Source organism: Alosa alosa, chromosome 20, assembly GCF_017589495.1.
Source record: "Alosa alosa isolate M-15738 ecotype Scorff River chromosome 20, AALO_Geno_1.1, whole genome shotgun sequence".
Classification (NCBI taxonomy): Eukaryota; Metazoa; Chordata; class Actinopteri; order Clupeiformes; family Clupeidae; genus Alosa; species Alosa alosa.
In genome coordinates, this window is record NC_063208.1 from 23,822,054 (window position 1) to 23,838,606 (window position 16,553).

At 37.5% G+C, this 16,553-nt stretch overlaps 1 protein-coding gene across 1 annotated transcript in view; it reads right to left on the reverse strand.

Annotated features, from left to right (window-relative positions):
- LOC125284982 (opsin-5-like) overlaps positions 1-4,836 on the reverse strand; it is a 30,021-nt gene extending 25,185 nt beyond the window's left edge. Inside the window, exons 1-4 of the mRNA XM_048229165.1 lie at positions 4,735-4,836; positions 4,077-4,370; positions 3,348-3,676; positions 1,343-1,603 (exon numbers count right to left, since the gene is read on the reverse strand). Coding sequence (XP_048085122.1) covers positions 1,343-1,603; positions 3,348-3,676; positions 4,077-4,370; positions 4,735-4,810 — 960 coding nt within the window. The 5' untranslated portion in view covers positions 4,811-4,836. The remainder of the gene's footprint in view (positions 1-1,342; positions 1,604-3,347; positions 3,677-4,076; positions 4,371-4,734) is intronic.
- Positions 4,837-16,553: the final 11,717 nt, after the last annotated feature.

Below are 16,553 nucleotides of genomic sequence, written 5' to 3' on the forward strand. Positions count from 1 at the left end.
TATTGTAGAAATTAATATACTAAGGAAGATACATAGTTTAGATTTTAAAGAAAAAATAGTTGTAGCTGGTATTATTCATTGTATAAACGCATTATGTAAATGTAACTCCACCTGTGGCATCTTGTGTTTTGCTAGTGTTCCTGCAGCTAAACTTTTTGATTTGCTAATTTTTGGTCTGTCCCACACATCTACAGTGCCCTCCACATTTACTAGAGTCTGAAGTTGAATAAAAAGAAGTGTGTGTGTTTTTGTTAAAGATATTTATTTCTTTATGAGGTATTTCCTGTTCTCAAAATACATTTGCTTCCCTTCAAGTCAAATCAAGTCAAGTCAAGTCAATTTATTTATAAAGCACATTTTACATAGCAAGGTTGACCCAAAGTGTTTTACAAAGTATTAAATATGAATAATAAGAAAATAACAAATAATATAATACAGAATACAAAATGCCTATTTAAGAAATAAAATTAAATGAAATAAAGAGTACATAGGCTACAATAATAACAATAAAGCAGTGGTAATAATAATAATAATAACAATAACAACAAATACTACTACTACTACTACTATTATTATTAACATATTATATAAAGGTTCTATTTTTCTTTGTATTGTTTCTATTATAATCAGTGTTGGGGTCATTACTCAAAAAATGTAATGTATTACACATTACTCACTACTGTAAAATAAATGTAATCCCTTACATTACTTTTTTACTCTCTATGGAAAGTAACACGTTACATTACTTTTGCGTTACTGCGTTGAAACATTTCTATGGACGCTGTTATTGATATGCCCGCTCTTTACTTTGTAGCCTAACGCATTACACCCAACTCTGATTATAATTTTTTATTCTTATTGTTTCCATTTATAAGTCAAGTCAAGTCAACTTTATTTACTATAGCGCATTTCATACACAGAGGCCATTCAATGGGCTTTACATAAACACAAGCAAACAGGAATATGACAAAACTGACCATAGTACTCACCCCGAAGAGTGCTCTGTGAACTGAATAATGACCACACTCAGACATGACACACTCAGACATGTTACAAAGATTGCCTTAAACAGACAATCACAGGATGACGTGACACATACAATCCAGGATGACGTGACACATACACATAACCCATTGTTTAAAAATATTGTTGATGAAAGTAGTGAAATGTATTTAGGCATTTTTGGTTTCCTATAAAAAATTTCACATCTGAAACATTCTTACTTAACAGTATTGTTAAACCATGTCTACAACTTGTACATTTGCGTAACTGCACCCATATGCTAGCAACTGGTCACTGGGAGCTCAGTGGCTGCAGGGGCTGAGCTTTCTCTGATACTTACATTAGGTCTTTCAGCCAAAGCCACGTCTGCTTTGCCACCTGAGCAGATATCAGCCAGCAGCTGCTTGACGTCGCTGCGGAAGCGCAAGCACATGATGGAGATGATGATGGGGTTGTAGGCGGCTGAGCTCTTGGCGAAGAGGCTGGGGAGCAGGGAGATCACCGGATGGAGTGTCGACGTCGGGTTAAAGATCAACCAGAAGCTGACTGTTGCATATGGCAGCCAGGCAGTGAGGAAGCCCGCACTCATGAGCACTGCAATCTGACAGAAATGATAACACCACTGAAAAATTGCAGTTGTATACAGTTGGGACAAATGCAAAAAGTACATTTGTGCAGTATATAAACACCAAGTGCAAATAACTCATCTACAAACTGACTCAATTTGAAGAAACCAGGGATTAGAACAAAAATGAAGAAGAAAAAAAGAAACTAAAATAAACAAAACTTTTGGATGAACGTAATCAAAAAAGGGAACAAAACCAATTTGACTTGTCCCTGAGTGAACGCGCTATTTTCAATTTTAGATAACCGGTTTAATGGTGTTTATCGTTCCAATTTTCTTTTCTACAGAGTGTTTCAAAGACTTTCGTCAAATTTTATGAATCGGTGTCTCTCCTGTATAATCAAATGGATTTCCACATCCAACACTATCTAACCGCATTTTCAAAGTATGGCCTAAATTACTGAAACATTGTGTGAAATAGCATACCAGTGACACTAAGAAAATAACTAGGCCTAGTGTCATGCAGTTGGTAGCACCTCACATAGGTTAGGCTATTACAGGGCTTAAAGCAAGAACATTTTCTGTGCCTGAAGTTAGGCTATCAATTGTTTTTGGAGATCTACCAGTAGTATTATATAGGCTACTTTCAAATCTCACCCCATGCCTGAATTCAGGCACAGTGTTTTTAACAGTTAGCCTTGATACCTAATGTGCTTTGATAAAAGCTTTAAGACTGTTGTCCAGAAAGAAGCTTATGCTATTGCGCCACCTGCTATAAATCGATTTGTAAAGGCAATGTCATTTGTAAAGGAATGTTATTAACCGTTCTTCTTTAACATGGTTACCATTTAGAGGAGAGGCATTGGAATTGGGCATTGCTTTTGCTGGCAGTCATCTGAGACATTGTTTTTGCTCAGAACGAAACAAAATGAAAATCATTCTCATTTTTCAGTCCCTGTAAGAAACTATTCCTTTTTTCTTAGGTGTCATCATCTCTAAGGGATGCCATTTTGGAAAAATCCATCTACTTCATCCAAAGAAGGATTGAAGAAAGATTAAAGCAAATCTACAAATTGTCAGATCTGAACCCAGGGATAACAAAGGGTGGGAACTGAAAACATTCTTGTCACAAAAGGAAAAACAATGCAACGTATATTTCACTAGAGTTGTTTTTTTTTATTATTATTATTAGTAGGGGAGTGCTTCAGTCATGAGTGGACATTAGAGATCTCTTGGGAACTAAGAAGATCTGAACCAGTTTCTGACAGAGTGACACCCACATATGGCAATAAAGAACACGCAGTTCAGCTGTAGGACATTTTCCAGTCTAACTTGGAGTGCGACAAATTTACCATAACACTGCAACCTCATCATCATCCTGCATGGGAATGTTTCTTCACAGCTGACACACTTTTTCACAAACTTCCTCTAGGGATGTTGCTGTTTAGTTTGATAGTCTAGATGTGATTATACAGAATTAAATGGAATTGAGCAGAACTTAACTGAGTTGAGTTGAGTTAAACTGAGATGAGATTTTTTTATATTTTGGGCTATGTTGCCTTTATTGCAATAGGACAGTGAAGAGACTGACAGGAAGTAAGTGTGAGAGAGACAATTGGGTGGAATCGGAAAATGACCTGGGTTGCATTTAAACCTGGGTCCCCGTAGGCATTTGGCCCAAACAGACGCTGCAACCAGTGGCACCACAGCACCCCCAAGATGAGCTGAATTAAACTGAAATGAAATGAATCAGATGGATCTGAACATATAGGCCACATACCAAAACGACTCTCCGGACCACTTGCAATCGCCTGGACATCCTCCTTCGGCTCTCCATGCTTTTGTACTGGAGGTGCAGCCTGACGGCGATGCAAGTGTAACAGGTCACAATGACCACCGCGGGGATGATCAGCATGGTGGCGAAGCTGCTGAAGATGAAGGACAGGCCGCCGGCCTCGCACAGCTCACCCCACGCCAGAGAGCAGGACAGACCGTGGACCTCTGGACCGTACTTCCCCCAGCCCCACAGCGGCATCAACGCCCACAAACCAGCATGCATCCAAATGAGGAGGACGATGTTGAAGACCTTCTTCCTAGTCAGAAACTTCCCTGGAAGCCAGGCAAAAGAAGCTGATGTCAGAAGAACTGTTGCATGCTACACACCACATAGGCCTGCTGTGACTACACTATTGATCATTACTTATTAATTACAGTTTTTCAGGACACGTCTGTTGTAGCAAACACAAGGTCTATAGATAATGTACAAATACAGAGATAAGGTACAAAAATGAGACAAGGTACAACAACATGCACATATTATAAATGGACAGTCCTTTCATATAAATCTGTACACTAACATCATTAAATCTGTACACTGCATCATTCTTTCAGAACAAGCAGACTAATGCAGACTTTTGTTAATTACTATTTGGTTAAATTCCAGTGTGCACCAAAAACGTAATCTCTAAGGAATAGATCATATTGTAAGATACATTTAGATATCACTCACTGGGACGATAAGCATTGAATGAAATAATGCACCGAACAACAGCCAGGAACGTGAGTGTCATGATATGGGCTCCCGCGTGCATACATCCTATTAGTCCATAGTAAGTACAGGTCCATTTCCCACCCATCCAGCCATGATTTAAGGCAGAAACTATGCACAGCGGGTACATGCAGATGACTGCCACTAAGTCGCATAGAGACAGGTTGATGTACAGGAGCTCTGGTGCTTTAAGTGTGGAAAATCTTCTCAGTAACGTGGTGAGCAGTAGAGTGTTCCCCAGGCCTGATACTGTAGCTGCAACAAATATAGTCAGGATGAAGTTAGTGACTAGACAAAAGCATCAAAACTGGATGGAATGGACGGATGGACTTGGAATGCAACAACTCAGTCCCTCCCCACTTCCTCCACTCCCCATCATCATGACTACTAAACACACACACACACACACACACACACACACAAAGCAGTGTGCACTGGACAACAACACATCACATGCCTTTTTTTTCAATTTCGGAAACTTATTATTATGTTAATTATATTTAATCAAATTCTAACTGAGAAGGTCTGCGTGCAAACATACAAACATAACAAAAACATAAAGATGTGCACATTTGGTTAGCTTGTGTGCACTAAACAGGTGTAAAATATAATTTCTTACCAACAACAGCAATGAATCCAGCGTAGAAATAATCCACATCACTTTGCAGTTTTGATTTGTAACTTTCCATTTCCATTTGACTCGAAATAAAGTTGTATCCGACTAGGCTACTCCATATAGGCTACTTTACGTAGACCTATTAAATGTATCCTATAGGCTACGCTATCACAAAGAACCGTTATGAGAGGCATCAGCTGTGTCTGATCTCGACTCACAGAAACTCTCGACTGAGGATCCAGCTGACATCCCGATTCAGTTGCTAATGGACGTGGGTAGGCTAATGATGTCACAAGAATGTCTGTTGCCATAATAGTCTGACAGGCAACTGTATTGATTCAGCCTTATTTGTGCCCAGAGCAGGGCCTAACAAATAACATCAAACCATACCTGTAGTCTGTTAGATTGAGGGTTTCTCTGTTATGCACTGTGGGCTGGTAGCCTATAGGACTGCTTGCGTGCGAGCAGCACCACTTATGCGATCTTGAAGGTAGGGAGTGGGGGCCATTCCGATTTTGTGACAACAAACACGTCCGTGACGTTCAGGTTCGCTGAAGGTTACAGAAAATGAAACCTTTAGAGGACGTTCTGGCAATGTGCCCCGAACCGAAAATTGTTTGCGGGATTGTTTTTTCTGCAAATTTTAATTTAAAAATGAAATAAAATGAAAATAAGTTGGCTTTCTCTGTGAAAGTTGTCGTGTATACAAAATAACTGCAATATACAAGGATATGTTATCTTTTGATCCTCTTTATTTGCTAACCGAGGTACAACGCATAGAGCGCCGCAGACACTGTAACTCAACAGTGACTTGGTCACTCGCGAGTGGCGCGCTTACATTTATGCAACAGTAATGAGCACATAGGGTCAGTGGTCACATATCAAATGCAGTTCAAATAAAATACACCATTTACTTATAGTGTATCTCCATACACTACAAAAGTGTTACAATTGCATCTCATGCAACAGCATTGCCCAATATGCAAAAAACTAAGTTGCTTTACTTCATTTCAGCAAATTTGTCAGTGGTGGTTTGGTGCTGTATCCTGGGCTATTCCTCTTATTGAGGTTGTTGTATATATTGACATATGCCACAGTGTTGGGTGGTTGCACAGATCACAGAATTCCACTCTCACATTGGTCAATAACATGTAAACACTGCAGGCTAGAATGATGTTTGAGGATGAACATATAGAACTGGTTGACATCTCTCTCTCTCTCTCCCTCTTTCCTGGGGAGACGCTGAGAATTTCATGGGAATGATGAAAGGGAGGATGTTATAATTTGTTTTGTGTGTCTCTGTGTGTGTGTCCTTGCATAACTTACACTACTTGTCCAATTTACTTAAGACTTTCAGACAAGATTGAGGTCACCATATCTCAGTCCTCGAAAGTATAATTTGGATACAGATCAGGACTCAGAGTTTGGAATTTGTATTCACTATCTTTGTGATTGTGAGATAGGAGTGAGGGCCTGGTGACCTGACTGCTCGTGTCATTATAACACCTGATGTCCTGGCCTAAAGTGCCCTTTGAAACATGAAAGAAAAAAAAATGGACAAAATTCCCAATGCATTGAAACATTGATAAATTGATGCAAGTATAGACACGCTTTTACTTCACTGCGTCACAATTATGCTTTCTAACATGTAGTACAATATACAGGGCTGCATTCCACTGCATTCTCTACTGAAAATGAGACCCTTTGGAACACTCATGTAGGGGCAGCATAATATATACCGGTATATAGATAGATAGATAGATAGATAGATAGATAGATACTATGAAAAATAAATAAAAAAAATGATTAAAAAATCATTACAGTTGTGTTCAAGAAGGTGATTATTGCTGAAGGGTAAGCTGTTTTGTGGTTTCAATCCTTCAACATGGATCTTGTAACGTCGTCCAGAGGGGAGAAGCTGGAAAAAGTTGTGGTTTGGGTGAGAGGGATCTTTGATGATTCTGGAAGCACGGTTTAAGGTGCGCTTAGAGTAGGCCCATACAGAGCATGGACCGTAGGGAGGTCACATCCAATTATGTCAGAGGCTTTGGTAACAACCTGCTTTAATTTCCTTTTGGTGCGACAGTCTGAACTACCATACCAGGCATGGTGGATGATGTAATGATGCTCTCTATGATGACTTTGTAGAAATTAACAAACAGATGTTTGCTCACATTAACCCTTATTAAGTTGGCTAAGGAAGTAGAGTCTTTGTTGAGCCTTCTTCATGATGTGAGTGGTGGTAATTTCACACTTCAAATTGTTGCTGATGTATGAGACAAGGAATTTAGTCTGTCAAGGTTATGGACTGGTCACATATACTAACTGGGGCAATGGTGTTAGGCCTCCTCCTCAAATCCACAACTATTTCCTTAGTCTTTAAGGCATTGAGATGGAACTTTTTGTTGCCGCACTAGTCTACAGCCCAGTTGACCTATTTACGGTATTGAGACTCATCATCACTTATGAGGCCAATGATGGTGGTGGCATCTGCATATTTGAACATTTTGACTGAGTGGTGGTGAGATATCAAGCACAGCCTTGTGAAGCAGCATAGGGCTGGCTACTCCATAATGGCACTCTTTTCCAATGGAAGGGCACACATAGGGGATGAGAAGAATAGATCATTTTAAGGGGCATCTTATAGCACATTACATCACATTTTCAACACTAGAGGGGTTCTCATTAAGACATTCTTGAATTTTACTAGTTTCAACGGAAACATTTGTCTCATATAAGCGCCAGCCAATAGGGCGACGTTTTTATTTTAATCATAAGGGCACCAGGGTGACCGGCGAAAGAGAGAGAGAGATATGAGTTTGAGTCCGCAGAGAGAAAGAGAGTGGAAAGAGAGAGAGAGATATGAGTTTGAGTCCGCAGAGAGAAAGAGAGTGGAAAGAGAGGAGAAAGCAGTAGGAGAGAGCAGGCTGAGAGACAAGAGGAGAAGAGGACAATTGCAGTAGTATATGAAAGTCCACGCCCCCCCCCCCCCTTTAAGTGGGTAGGTAGGCTACAAAGACACTGAGGGCCTGTCCACACGGAGACGCTTTTTAGGTTAAATGCAGAGGTTTTGCTTCATCTTGGCCGAGCGTCCAAACGAATCCTGTAAACGCACTGCCCGAAACCGCACTTTTTTGAAACCTGGTCCCAGAGTGGAAAAATCTGAAACTGTAGCCCGTTTGAATTCGTTTAGACAGCGAAACCGCACATCCTGCTTGCGTATCGATGATGTCATCGCCACACCTCAGCTGCCCTGGACTTGCACTTAGGGCCTGTCCACACGGAGACGCTTTTTAGGTTAAACGCAGAGGTTTTGCTTCGTCTTGGTCCTGGTCCCAGAGTGGAAAAATCTGAAACCGTAGCCCGTTTTAGACAGCGAAACCGCACATCCTGCTTGCGTACAAGGATACAAGGATACAAGGAAGTTTATTGTCACATGCATATACAGTAGTTACTGGAAGTAAGAAATGCAGTGAAATTATGTCTGGTGTCAGCCTATTTGTGCATTTATGGGGGGGAAAAAGTGCAGTAGAAGAGGGGTTTAGTAGATTAAGTGGCAAGGGCTGCATAAGAAAGGTGGGGGAGGATTGGGATTGGGTGGGGGGCACCAACAAGGAGCACCCAAGAGCAACAGGGGCAAGGAAAAACTCCCTTACCAAGGAAGAAATCTTGGGCAGATCCACGGCTCAAGGGGCTAACTCAACTGCCAGGGGTCTTGGTGTGTGTGTTGGGGGGTTGAGAGGGGAGATGGGATGTGTATGTGGGGAGAGGGCAGTGTGCAATATGTGTGTTGGAGAAGCTTCCTCATGAGACAATGTGCTGTGTATTTGGGGGTCAGTGTGCTGTAAGTATGTTGGGGATGTGTGTTGGAGAAGCTTCCTGATGAAATAATGTGCTGTGTATGTAGGGGAGAGGGGGGGGACTTACTATTGCAAGCAGAGTACTGTATGTATGATGTATGTGAGTGATGACAGTGAAGATGTGTGTTTGGGCGGGAGGGGAGTGGAGCAGTGACTGTGTGTGTGTGTGTGTAGTGTGTGTGTGGGTAGGTGGGGGCAGTGTGCTGTAAGTATGTAGAGGATGTGTGTTGGAGAAGATCCTGAAGACAATGTGCTGTGTATGTAGGGGGGGGGCAGTGTGCAGCAAGTATGTAGAGGAGGCTTACTGTAGCAAGCAGTGTGCTGTATGTATGTGAGGTGATGACAGTGATGATGTAAGTGTGTGTGTATTTTTGTGTGTGTGATGGGGGATGGGGTGGGGGTGGGGGCAGAAATGCTAGGCAATCAAGGACATGGTAGATAGATGGAGGAGAAATAAAAAATAATAAATAAAAAGTTCTATGGAGATGTGCAAAAGTTGGAGAAAGTCAGATATGTGTGTGTGTGTGTGTGTGTGTTTTGACGTGTGATGAAATAAGAAAATAAACTAGAAAAGCATTTCCTGAAGGAAATACAGTGCATGAAAATGCAAAAAATATGATGTCAAATATCATACAGAGTAAAAACAAACTATATTGGTTGCTAGGTAGATGAGGTTTAATATAGTTGGCATGACTGAACAGTTAAATAGGTGGATAGTTTATATAGGTAAATGATTTACTTGGTAGATAAGGTTTAATATAGTTGGAATGATTGAACGGTTAAATAAGTGGATAGTTTAAATGGTTAAATTATTTAGGTAGATAGTTGACGATAACTGACACTTGGAATGGCTCTAATGTTTGCTAGCAGTTATGCTAACTATGTTAACAAAGATAATAATGTTAACCAAGTTACTATGCTAACTAGCATCTTAACAATGTTAAAATGCTAAGTATCTTAACCATGTGACTTAGCTAATTATTTTTTTTAGCAGTTATGCTAACATCTTGTTTCTGCTAACTATCTTAACCATGTTACTTAGCTAACTTAGTTAATCATTTTTAGAAAAATATTAACTAACATCATTTTAACCATGTTACAGTTTTGCTAATCATTTTAAGCAGTTTTTTTTGAAAATGCTAACTAGATGCTATCTTACTATCTTAACCATGTGACTTAGCTAATCATTTTAAGCAGTTTTGCTTAAAATGCTAACCAACATGTTGGCAGACTTATGCTAACCATGTTAAGCTAACCTAGCTAATCATTTTTAACAGTTTTGTTAAAAATCTTGCTAGCATGTTTTGCTGCTAAATGCAAACTAGCATGCTAACTATACATGTTACTTAAATCATTTTTAGCATTTTGCTAAAAAATAACCATATGACTTTTAGCTAACTTAGCTAACTAGCTACAGTGGGTAGGAGTCATAGTTGATGACAAGTAACAGTTACAATGGCTGAACAGTTAAAAGGTTCAGTTTTAAAGGGTTAAATTGTTTAACAGTGAAATATTGTAGTGAGGACTTTTATTTTGAAACAGTTTTTGGCAGAGGAAGCAGTTGAACAGGATGTGTAGTCTTAATAGGGCCAGTTTGTATGCTTAAAGCCTGAGAATGGCAGTTGGGACAGGTGGCCCGAACACCTGCCACAGGATTCTAATTGCTTAACGGCTCTATTGTTATGTCATCAGCCCATGTTAAGTCTATGGGGAAATTTTTGAACAGTTTTTAATTAATAGTTTAAAAGTATAAAAGTTACAAAGTTGAAAAATACATAGCCCCCATGTCCTAAGTAAGACCTATGTAACATAGTTTGAATGAAGTTTCTAACGTTAAACGGTTGAAGCTGCATTAACTGCGTTAGAAGAAGAAGAATAAGAAGAAGAAGAAAAAGCCTTGGAATAACAGTACAGTGCATTTTCATGCACTGTAACTAAGCAATTCAGAAGGAATTACCAGTGCATGAAAATGCAAAACATATGGTGTGAAATACATTGTTAAAACAGATGATGTGCTAATTGGCAACCAACATGATGAGGTTTAATATAGTTGGAATGACTGAACTAGGTAGATGAGGTTTAATATAGTTAGAATGACTGAACAGTTAGGTGGATAGTTTAAAAGGTTAAATTATTTGCTAGGTAGACGAGGTTTAATATAGTTGGAATGACTGGACAGTTAAATAGGTGGATAGTTTAAATGGTTAAATTATCTGCTAGGTAGATGAGATTTAATATAGTTGGAATGACTGAACTAGGTAGATGAGGTTTAATATAGTTGGAATGACTGAACAGTTAAATAGGTGGATAGTGTAAAAGGTTAAATTATTTGCTAGGTAGATGAGGTTTAATAGTTGGAATGACTGAACTAGGTAGATGAGGTTTAATATAGCCTGGCCACCTGGCCTAGGATTCTAATTGCTTAACGGCAGTCTTAATAGAGCCATATCGTATGCTTAAAGCCTGAGACAGAGTATATAGTTTTAAAATGTAGATAGTGTAATGGATGTTGATAGACAGAAAGTTGAATGGATGTTGATAGGCAGATTGGTTAATGGATGTTGATGGATAGTTTAATGGGTGGATGAGTGAATGGTTTGAAGAGGATGAATGGATAGAAAGTTGGTTGAAATGTGCCTTATATCCTTGTAGAATGGAGACACAGAGAGAGTTGGCCTAGTTCAGCAGAAAGCAGTTGATACAGGTGCAATCAGTTGAACTGATTCTTTGATGGGGCCTAGATTTGCAGCTGGAAGTTGATACAGGTGCAAATCGCATGCTAACAATGCTAAAATGCTAACTATCTTTAACCATGTTACTTAGCTAACCTAGCTAATCATTTTTAGCAGTTATGCTAACTAACATGCTAAACTATGCTAACCATGTTACTTAGTTAACTTAGCTAATCATTTTTAACAGTTATGCTAAAATCTATGCTAACTAGCATGCTAACCATATTACTTAGCTAACTTAGCTAATCATTTTTAGCAGTTATCTAAAATATCTTGTAGCATCTTAACATGATAGCATGCTAACTATGCTAACCATGTTACTTAGCTTATTTAGCTAATCATTTTTAGCAGTTTTTAAAAATGCTAACAATCTTTAGCATGCTAACATATTAACTATGTTAACCAACTTAGCTAACTAGCTACAGTGGGTAGGAGTCATAGTTGATGACAAGTAACAGTTACAATGGCTGAACAGTTAAAAAGTTCAGTAGTTTAAAGCGTTAAATTGTTTAACAGTGAAATATTGTAGTGAGGACTTTTATTTTGAAACAGTTTTGGCAGAGGAAGCAGTTGAACAGGATGTGTAGTCTTAATAGGGCCAGTTTATGCGCTTAAAGCCTGAGACTGGCAGTTGGTCCAGGTGGCCCGAACACCTGCCATAGGATTCTAATTGCTTAACGGCTCTATTGTTATGTCATCAGCCCATGTTAAGTCTATGGGGAAATTTTGACTAGTTTTTTAATTAATAGTTTAAAAAAGTATAAAAGGTACAAAGTTGAAAAAATACAAAGCCCACATGTCCTAAGTAAGACCTACGTAACATAGTTTGAATGAAGTTTCTCGTTACCGCGGTTTAAGCTGCATTAACTGCGTTAGAAGAAAGAAGAAGAAGAAGAAGAAAAAGCCTTGGAAGAAGAAAAATGCACTTGGAATAACAGTACAGTGCATTTTCATGCACTGTAACTAGAAAAAGCATTTCCTGAAGGAAATATAGTGCATGAAAATGCAAAAATATGATGTAAAATATCATACAGAGTAAAAACAAACTATATTGGTTGCTAAGTAGATGAGGTTTAATATAGTTGGAATGACTGAACAGTTAAATAAGTGGATAGTTTAAATGGTTAAATTATTTAGGTAGATAGTTGACGATAACTGACAGTTGGAATGGCTCTAATGTTTGCTAGTAGTTTTGCTAACTATGTTAACAAAGATAATAATGTTAACCAAGTTACTATGCTAACTAACATGCTAACAATGTTAAAATGCTAATTATGGTAACCATGTGACTTAGCTAACCTAGCTAATAATTTTTAGTAGTTATCCTAACTATGTTGAAGCATGTTATCATCTTAACTATCTTAACCATGTTACTTAGATAACTTAGCTAATCATTTTAGTAGTTTTGCTAAAAATCTAACTAGCATGCTAACTATCTTAACCACGTTACTTAGCTAACTTAGCTAATCATTTTTAACAGTTTTGCTAAAAATCTTTAACTAGCATCTTAACATCTTTAGCTTGCTAACTATCTTAACCATGTTACTTAGCTAACTTAGCTAATTGTTTTAGCGGTTTTGCTAAAAATCTTGTAAGATGCTAACATCTTAGCATGCTAACTTTTTAACCATGTGACTTAGCTAACAGCTAATCATTATAAGTAGTTTTTTAAAATCTAACTAGCATGCTAACGTCTTTAGCATGCTAATATGCTAACTTTACTAACCATGTGACTTAGCTAACTTAGCTAATCATTATAAGTAGTTTTCTTGAAAATGCTAACTAACATGCTAACATGCTAGCATGCTAACTATGCTAACCATGTGGCTTAGCTAAATTAGCTAATCATTTTTTTAGCAGTTTTGCTAAAATGCTAACTAAAGATGTTAAAATGCTAGCATGCTAACTATGCTAACCATGTGACTTAGCTAACTTAGCTAATCATTTTAGCAGTTTTGCTAAAATGCTAACCAAGATGCTAACATGCTAGCATGCTAACTATCTAACCATGTTACTTAGCTAACCTAGCTAACTAGCTACAGTGGGTAGGAGTCATAGTTGATGACAAATAACAGTTACAATGGCTGAACAGTTAAAAAGTTCAGTAGTTTAAAGGGTTAAATTGTTTAACAGTGAAATATTGTAGTGAGGACTTTTATTTTGAAACAGTTTTTGGCAGAGGAAGCAGTTGAACAGGATGTGTAGTCTTAATAGGGCCAGTTTGTATGCTTAAAGCCTGAGACTGGCAGTTGATCCAGGTGGCCAGAACACCTGCCATAGGATTCTAATTGCTTAATGGCTCTATTGTGATGTCATCATCCCAATGTTAAGTCAATGGGGAAATTTTGACTAGTTTTAATTAATAGTTTAAAAAGTATAAAAGTTACAAAGTTGAAAAATACAAAGCCCACATGTCATAAGTAAGACCCTACATTAACATAGTTTGAATGAAGTTTCTACGTTAAACGGTTTAAGCTGCATTAACTGCGTAATAATAAGAAGAAGCCTAGGAAGAAGAAGTGCAAGAAGAATGAACTGAACTAGAAAAGCATTTCCTGAAGGAAATACAGTGCATGAAAATGCAAAAATATGATGTAAAAATATCATACAGAATAAAAACAAACTATATTGGTTGCTAGGTAGATGAGGTTTAATATAGTTGGAATGATTGAACAGTTAAATAGGTGGATAATTTAAATGGTTAAATTATTTAGGTAGATAGTTGGCGATAACTGACAGTTGGAATGGCTCTAATGTTTGCTAGCAGTTATAATAAGATAACAATGTTAACAAAGATACTTAACTTAGCTAATGTTTTCATATTTAGTAGTTATGCTAACAATGTTAAAATGTTAAGTATGCTAACCATGTGACTTAGCTAACTTAGCTAATCATTTTAAGTAGGTTTGCTAAAATCTATTCTAACATCTTTAGCAATATGCTAACTATGTTAACCATGTTACTTAGCTAACTTAGCTAATCATTTTTAACAGTTTTCTTCAAAAATCTTGTAACTTAGCTAACATCTTTAGCATGTTAACTATGTTAACCATGTGGCTTAGCTAACTTAGCTAATCAATTTTAGCAGTTTCTTAAAATCTAACTAAATGCTAACATGCTAAAGATGCTAACTATGCTAACCATGTTACTTAGCTAATCTAATTTTTAGCAGTTTCTTTGCTAAAATCTTGCTAACATGCTAACAACATGCTATGTTACTTAGCTAACTTAGCTAACTAGCTACAGTGGGTAGGAGTCATAGTTGATGACAAATAACAGTTACAATGGCTGAACAGTTAAAAAGTTCAGTAGTTTAAAGGGTTAAATTGTTTAACAGTGAAATATTGTAGTGAGGACTTTTATTTTGAAACAGTTTTTGGCAGAGGAAGCAGTTGAACAGGATGTGTAGTCTTAATAGGGCCAGTTTGTATGCTTAAAGCCTGAGACTGGCAGTTGGTCCAGGTGGCCCTAACACCTGCCATAGGATTCTAATTGCTTAACAGCCCTATTGTGATGTCATCATAATGTTAAGTCAATGGGGAAATTTTGATTAGTTTTTAATTAATAGTTTAAAAAGTATAAAAGTTACAAAAAATGAAAAATACAAAGCCCACATGTCCTAAGTAAGACCTATAACATAGTTTGAATGAAGTTTCTACGTTAAACGGTTTAAGCTGCATTAACTGCGTTAAGAAGAAGAAGAAGAAGAAGAAGAAGAAGAAGAAGAAGAAAAACTAGAAAAGCATTTTTCATGCACTGAAAAAAGGAAATACAGTGCATTTTCATGAAAATGCAAAAATTATGATGAAAATGCAAATATCATACAGATGATGTGCTAATTGGCAACAAACTATATTACAGTTGAAATGACTAGGTAGATGAGGTTTAATATAGTTGGAATGACTCAACAGGTAGATGAGGTTTATAGTTTAATATAACTAAATGAGGTTTAATATAGCCTTGGCCTAGGATAAGGTTTAACGGTCAGTTGGAATGATTGAACGGTTTAAATAAGAGGATAGTTTAAAGTTTTAAAATTATTTAGGTAGATAGATGTTGATAGACAGAAACTTGAATGGATGGCTCTAGATGTTTGGGATGTTGATGGATAGTTTAATGGGTATGACTATATGGTTTGAAAGGATGAATGGATAACCAAGTTGGTTGAAATGTGCCTTATATCCTTGTAGAATGGAGAACACAGAGAGAGTTGGCCTAGTTCAGCAGCTAACCAGTTGATACAGGTGCAATCAGCTAACTATTTTTGATGGGGCCTAGATTAGCTGGAAGTTGATACAGCAAAATATGCTAACCATGCTAAAATGCTGACTATCTTAACCATGTTACTTAGCAGTTTTGCTAAAAATTTTAACTTAGCATGCTAACTATGCTAACTAACATGTTAACTATCTTAACCATGTTACTTAGCTAACTTAGCTAATCATTTTAATAGTTTTGCTAAAAATGTTAACTAGCATGCTAGCATGCTAACTATGCTAACCATGTGACTTAGCTAACTTAGCTAATCATTTTTAGCAGTTTTGTTAAAAATGCTAACTAGCATGCTAACATGTTAGCATGCTAACTATGCTAACCATGTGACTTAGCTAACTTAGCTAATCATTTTAAGCAGTTTTGCTAAAAATGGTAACTAGCATGTTAGCATGCTAACATGCTAACCATGTGACTTTAACTTAGCTAACTAGCTCCAGTGGGTAGGAGTCATAGTTGATGACAAGTAACAGTTACAATGGCTGAACAGTTAAAAGGTTCAGTAGTTTAAAGGGTTAAATTGTTTAACAGTGAAATATTGTAGTGAGGACTTTTATTCTGAAACAGTTTTTGGCAGAGGAAGCAGTTGAATAGGGTGTGTAGTCTTAATAGGGCCAGTTTGTATGCTTAAAGCCTGAGAATGGCAGTTGGGACAGGTGGCCCGAACACCTGCCATAGGATTCTAATTGCTTAACGGCTCTATTGTGATGTCATCAGCCCATGTTAAGTCTATGGGGAAATTTTGAACAGTTTTTAATTAATAGTTTAAAAAGTATAAAAGTTACAAAGCTGAAAAATACATAGCACCCATGTCCTAAGTAAGACCTATTCCAACATAGTTTGAATGAAGTTTCTACGTTAAACGGTTGAAGCTGCATTAAACGCGTTAGAAGAAGAAGAATAAGAAGAAGCCTAGGAAGAACAGTACAGTGCATTTTCATGCACTGTAAAAAGCCTT